The sequence below is a fragment of the Apiospora kogelbergensis genome (genome assembly GCF_038363985.1).
Source record: "Apiospora kogelbergensis strain CBS 113332 chromosome Unknown utg000012l_segment0_segment0, whole genome shotgun sequence".
Taxonomy (NCBI): Eukaryota; Fungi; Ascomycota; class Sordariomycetes; order Amphisphaeriales; family Apiosporaceae; genus Apiospora; species Apiospora kogelbergensis.
In genome coordinates, this window is record NW_027117429.1 from 123496 (window position 1) to 130008 (window position 6513).

The window sequence follows — 6513 nt, forward strand, 5'->3', positions numbered from 1 at the left end:
AATCGGCACATTTATATTCCTTGCTTCCCAACAAACCATTTACAGAACCTTTCAATAAATCGCCTCATGCCAGGCGGCGCCTCTTATGTGTGTCTTGCTTGTCTGTAGGCGGCGGAATTGAATCTATTTCTAGAAATTAACATGCTAAGGTCTGTACAGGAACAAGTGTTCCACTTACCATCCAATCTCTCTAAATGAGATATAGTATTCTGAAGCTATTGAACAGTGCCATTTTGTGGGCCAAGAAGTGGTTCGAGACCGCTGTGGGCATTCATATATAGTTCTTTAGCTGCGATTTGCTGGCCTTGACGGACTCTGAGATCTGCTAGCTTTTGCATAGTATTGAGTGCCGGTCTATGTCGAGTAAAGATGTCGGCACCTAAAGCCTTCTGGTATCCTTGCAGTGCCCGCTGGTACATCGTCTCGGCCTCGTCCATCTTGCCCTGGTCGGCGTAAAGGATGCCTAAGTTGTTTACCGTGTTAAGTGTGGATGTGTGATCTGGACCGCATAACTTCTCGTATCCACGTAGTGCCCGCTGGTACATCGCCTCAGTCTCGTTTATCTTGCCCTGATCGGCGTAGAGGTTGCCCAAGTTGTTGACCGTATCGAGTGTGGATGTGTGATCTGGACCGTATACCTTTTCCTTTCCTTGCAATGCCCGCTGGTACATCGTTTCGGCCTCGTCCATCCGGCCCTGGGAGGCACAAAGAGTGCCTAGGCTATGAAAGGCCCATGGTATATCGTAATCGCGGTCTCGAATACCCCCGAAACACCTAATAGCATGTGATAGAAGCCGTCTCTGAAGCTGCCAGAATTTGGTGTTTTCTTTTGATGGGACCAGTGAGGCTACACGGTTTATCGCGAGTTTAGCCAAGCCGACATCCCATGTTTGGTTCAACATGTGAATGGTCCAATTGTGTACGCAGGGGTGGATGCTGTATCCCCTTGACCCGGTTAGGCCCAGAGTAACAGTGTGTACGTCGACCAGTCCATAATCATGCAACATACCCATGGCGTCATTGAAACTCAACTCATCATTCAGCTCGTGTATCCAGGCTGGACTATCCTCTTCGTCCGGCTGGAGGAGTTCAAACCAGATATCTTCGTTGTCAAAATATGCCCACCATCTGAGTAGGTGGGCTGCGAGTCGATTTTGTCTAAGCAATTGATCATACGAGAGCTACCACGTGGAGCGTAGTGTGCGGTCTTGGTAGGACCCTAGGCTCGGAGTGCTTGTGTGAAGTCGTGCCCATGATTCTCTGTATAGGCGAAGGTACTGATCGAAGTCAATGGAGACGCGCTTCAAGTAAGCTCCAGCCGTGGCAAGGGCAAGGGTAGGCCATCAAGCTCCCTTACGAGACTTGTAGCAGCAACGTCTACAACATTATTAGTAATGCTTTAGTTGGCGACAAGCTTCTTACCGTGTTGCAAATTATCTCTGCCTGAGGTTTTCGAGAGAATCTCCAGACTGTTCTCTATGGAGATTAGCTTTCTAATTCGAATCATATAACCAAGATCTACTTGCGACGAGCGTGTCGTAATAATGATCGAGCCTTGATACGCTGTAGGAAGAAATTGATGGATGTCAATTCCTGCGTCTTCGGCATTATTGATCAATCTCGGATTGTCGAAGTTGTCGTAGATAAGAAGCCACCTCGTGTTATTCGGTAGGCTTAGCCAGGCCTTGACGGCTTCGATTGTCTCCTCATGACTCTGCTGTTTGCCTACAGCACTCAAGAAGCTGGCGTCGGGATACTGCTGCATTATCTGCCTCGCTACTTTGATGAAGCTTTGCTGGATCGAGGCCTCGTCCTTGATGTTAAGCCAGAATACAGCGGAATACTCGTCTCTGTATCGCTTTGCGTAGTTAATGGCAATTTGTGTCTTGCCAATACCGCTGAGACCGTGGAGAACAACGACGCGACGGCTTCCATCCGAGCGTAGGCTGCTACGCATCTCCGCCAATTCGGCTTCTCTTGCGACGAAGTGGTGCGTCTCGGGAACACCAAACAGGCTGAAGGTAACGGAAAAATCGTTGGCTCGAGTCCCTATTTCAGTCAGCCATCTTTCAGCATTATTGTTGGGAAGGGTCAGACGCACCCTTCACGGCTTTCTGGATCTCCTCGCGCGGCCGTTTCTGGGCTTTTTCTCGCCCTTCGCCGTAGATCAGTGGCATGTGAACGTCGAATATCCCCAGCAGCGCGTACGCCAGGTCCTCCGGGTATTTTGTTTGGCGGTTGCGAACCCAAGCTTCTCGTTCCGAGACGGGGAAGTCGGACAAAGGAGTACCATAGAGTGCACTCGCAGGAATGCCCGTGATGTCGCGTATCTGAGGCCCCAGGGATTTCTTGTCGCCAAGCCACGCGCCTTCTTTGGAATAGAACTCTACCGACGACGGTGCGAGGAGCTCTTGGAGCGTCCAGCCGCGAGTGAACCATCTGCTTTCTCGGAAGGTCCCTTCCCAAGGCGCCACGTTGTCCTGTGCATCAGACTCGGTAACGTTGGAGACGTCGGCAAGATAGACGTAACATCGTGTCGCATCGCGATACCACCGGAACATGCTGTTGATCGCAGTCTGCAGCTCGATGCTGTCGGATTTGTCAATGCAGCAGGTATCGACCCAGAAATACCGTAGCCCATGTTTTTTCGCTTGTTCGGCACAGAACCTGATCTTGTCATAGCCAGCCTTGTGCTGCCAAGTAGCGGGTGTGTTCGCTAGGTCCGCATAGACGACCTCGTTCGGGCCCCACGTGTGGGAAAGGATCGCGTAAGGAGGCGCGTCGTCGGGAACGAGGTCGTCGGTCAGGCTGCAGCAGCCATCGTCGTCACGCTGGCGCAGGCGCTGCGCGGCTCAGTACGTCGTTGACAGTTGAACGAGAACTAGTAGTGTCGCGACCTTGCTTCAGGAAGCTAGGGTGATATCGTCTTTTCCATCGTTGCGAGTTGCACTGATTAACCAGACCTACATCAGGCTGCAGGTGCGGGGTATGGCTCAGCCGCAAGCCAGGGATGACAAGTAGACGAAGGATAAAGATTCGTACATTGACGCCGAACTTCTGCTTAAATGTTACGAAATACAATAGCCAAGCTTGCTCCTAAGATAGCCCGCGGTTCGGCCCGTAAATCAAGTATCATGGAACGCGTATGAGAGCCTACAGAAGGCAAATATAAGTTGCGGTGTCAAGGGCTATGTGGCCTAGCGGGCCAGTGCACTAGCTAGCATTCCCCCGTACAGTACTTCGCGGACACGGTCGATTCGCTTCTTTCTGCTCGCAGAAATCCGTCGCGCATAGCCAGAAACCCCGATCCCAGATACGCCACTCCGCTCTAGTATATACGTCAAGCGCATATGCCCAATCCCAAACGTGCAGACCGTCCAAAACTTGCTACCTGTAGATCATGGAAACACCTACTCAGCTATTCTTGGCAAGGCTGATCAGCTTGACTGCTGCGTACTGTGAGGTTCACTATCTGTCATTTCAACCGCTACTAATTAGTCCAAGACCAGATCGCAGCTTCTTTACATGCGTTTATATGGCCTAAGATCTTCTGGGACTTTGCGACGCATTCCCTAGACAGAGCAGTCTCACCGTTTCCTTACTTGCAGATTGTGAATTTGGTTGCCGCCATCATTGTCTTAGCTTGGGAGTGGCCTTCGCCACGCTTTGCTCGTTGCCGTCTATACTTCCACCCTAATTTTCATGCAGCAGTCTTTGCATTGGCTCTCATTCCTGCAACACTGATTTACCCAGGCACTAATGCCGCGATATATTATATGATATCAGTTGGACTTTGCTTGTCATTTCGAAGCGATTGATAATTGTTGGATATCACGTGTATCAAACGGAGGTAGAATTCGTGTTGTTCATTAATCGTCTTCTCTCTCTCTCTTGATCAAAGAGGCATCTGTTATATAATGTCCGTGACTCTCCGTCGGACATCCGGTAGTCCGGGCATAGAGTTCATCCACTATGCTCGCAACATCGAGCATATCTAACAATTCGCTTGTGTGCGACATTCGCTTGTGGGATACGTTAGTGTTAATTATTATTATTATTATTATTATTATTATTATTATTATTATTATTATTATTATTATTATTATTATTATTATTATTATTATTATTATTATTATTATTATTATTATTATTATTATTATTATTATTATTATTATTATTATTATTATTATTATTATTATTATTATTATTATTATTATTATTATTATTATTATTATTATTATTATTATTATTATTATTATTATTATTATTATTATTATTATTATTATTATTATTATTATTATTATTATTATTCTGTAGGCTGGAGACCTTCCGAATATGTACCTAGTCAATCGTGCTGTAAACCGTAGAGAAGCTAAATTAAAATACACGCTGCTGCGTAGCAGTCTACCATACGTGCTCGTTAGAATCCTGGTTCTCGCCTACCATCCTACCTTCAACCTCAGCGACTCGCCTCCTGAGTTCTGTTTGAGCTTGGTCATTGCTCAAATCCTCATGCTCATAATCGGCATGTCGTTCTTGGGCTCGGCTCTGTGTAATTTTCGGGTAGTCGACACGATGGAAATTATTGAACTGCAACCATGTTACGTAGGGATCTCGGTCGTTTCCAAAACGCTCCGTTTCTGTATACCAGTTGAACTTGTTGATCCATTGGCCAGTTGTAAAAACTCTTCCACTAGCTTGCCGACATAGGGGGCACGTCACGTCCAGTCCTTGACGCATGCGGGTTCGAAAGTGAATTGCCAAGCATGTGGTATGAATCAGGTGTAAGCTTTCACACGCAATGGCACAGTCTTGAAAGATGTCCCCCAGTCCTTCAGAACAAATGACGCAGTTTTCCTCGGTGTTGACTTGAAGTAATGGGCTTTGTGCCCATTGGTGTTTCAGCGTATGATCCTCAGTCCATGGGAGTCCATGTTGATTGAAAGCCGTTGCAGGTATCCGGACGTTGCTATACCGGTCATCAAAGCGTATAGTAAAGAAAGTTGATGCTTCTCCGTTATGGCTATCGTTCTGGCAGTACATAATACCATCCTCTCTACGATCAGCTGCCATCTGCATGCAATCATTGCAATATCCACAGCCGCATTGGACGACAATGGAAGCCGCACGCTGTTGATCTATCGACTCCCCTCTCATGGCACGTGTATTTATACAGTTCTGACATCGTCCTGCGATGTTCTGTCCATTGGCCGTGTTGTATATGGCCAGGAACTAATCCTAATGTCAGTCAGTAAGTTATTAAGTAGTGGCATGTGAGGTTTTACATCTTGTAGGGTATTGTTCCTGTCAGAGGAACCTTGGGGCCTCTGCCGCGATGTAGTCGTTGCCTCTTGGGGTGGGGCACGACTGGTGGCTGAACTGAGAGTTTGTGATGGTTGGATGCTGGCTACATCATCCTCTGGGCGAGACCGAACGGTCAGCCTGGCTCGTGTTTGGCCTCGAGTTCGTTGTCCTCGAGTTCTTTCGACTGTCGGGCGAGGCTGCTGGCTTTGCGGAGCCTGCGTGGGGGGTAGCCGTTGCCGCAATGCTTCTGGTTGATTAGTTCGCGTGGGTGCCGAGACTCCGCCGATGTCCCTAGACCCGAGTTCCCCAGGCGTCTGGCTTCTGAGCCGCGCACCATCGGCTTGGAGACTGGCTCTAGCCGAGGATGGATACGGCTCGATGGGGGGGTCTTGGCCAGTGGCTGCATAATGCGCATCAATACGTCCTTGGCCTTCACTTCTAAGGACGCTATTCCATACCCCACGACTTATAAATGGGGGGTCGGGGCCATCAAGCTTCATCCAACTATACGTGTTCCTTTGCGGATTATTAACACGATCATCGTCGAGTTCAAGATCAACATATGGGCATATCCAGTGGATCCCAGGTACGCCGTGGTCACGGATATAGTTCCTTAGTAGCTGTGCACTCAACATGCGTAGAGCGGTGAATCGGGACGACCGGATTCCTAGCTGTTCTTTCTTGCACGTATAACCACGGCGAGGCTGATTACGACTAAAGGGGGGAAGAGTAAGAAGTACAAAGTTCTTCCAGGGTGGTGAGCCTTCTATACGGGCCGTCTCGGTTGTATGAGTTTGCGGGCAGCGGAAATTTTCGTAAAACTGCCGGCCGCGTACGCTGAGGATGTTCGCAGGTTGGGTGCCATGGGTACTCGGGCCGTCATCTATAGCAAATTCATCAATCTCATTTTGGAGGTCCACAGAGGAAGTATCGGGAAAAGAATCGGTATGTCTAGCCTCAGTTTCGGCATGTCCAAGTCGTTCAGGATCAGGAGGTGCCTCGCTAGTGGTTTGTCCAAATGGTTCATCGTCAGCTTCCGTGGTGGTATGTGACCTCATAGAAATGTCTTCGTCCGACACCTCGATCGCAATAGGGATCTCGCCTCCAGGTGTTTCATCTCCAGGTTCGGGGTCGTTCGGTGCTCTGTTGCGGGTAGATCGGGTCCTCCCCAACGCGCGTCCTCCTACTACCCCTTGTGACTCCTCTAGT

The 6513-nt window shown here is 48.7% G+C and overlaps 3 protein-coding genes across 3 annotated transcripts; all 3 read right to left on the reverse strand.

Moving 5' to 3' along the window:
- Window positions 1-215: 215 nt before the first annotated feature.
- Window positions 216-671, reverse strand: PG998_014504 (uncharacterized protein; the record flags this gene model as incomplete). The annotated part of the gene is made up of 1 exon (XM_066881320.1): window positions 216-671. One exon carries the CDS (start codon window positions 669-671, stop codon window positions 216-218), a length of 456 nt encoding a protein of 151 aa, XP_066723451.1.
- Window positions 672-1399: 728 nt separating this feature from the next.
- PG998_014505 (uncharacterized protein) lies at window positions 1400-4499 on the reverse strand (the record flags this gene model as incomplete). The annotated part of the gene is made up of 4 exons (XM_066881321.1): window positions 1400-2049; window positions 2102-2843; window positions 2968-3057; window positions 4452-4499. The coding sequence occupies 4 exons, from the start codon at window positions 4497-4499 to the stop codon at window positions 1400-1402; spliced, it is 1530 nt and encodes a 509-aa protein (XP_066723452.1).
- A 938-nt stretch (window positions 4500-5437) lies between these two features.
- On the reverse strand, window positions 5438-5710 carry PG998_014506 (uncharacterized protein; the record flags this gene model as incomplete). Its single annotated transcript, XM_066881322.1, has 1 exon — window positions 5438-5710. One exon carries the CDS (start codon window positions 5708-5710, stop codon window positions 5438-5440), a length of 273 nt encoding a protein of 90 aa, XP_066723453.1.
- Between the last annotated feature and the right edge of the window lie 803 nt (window positions 5711-6513).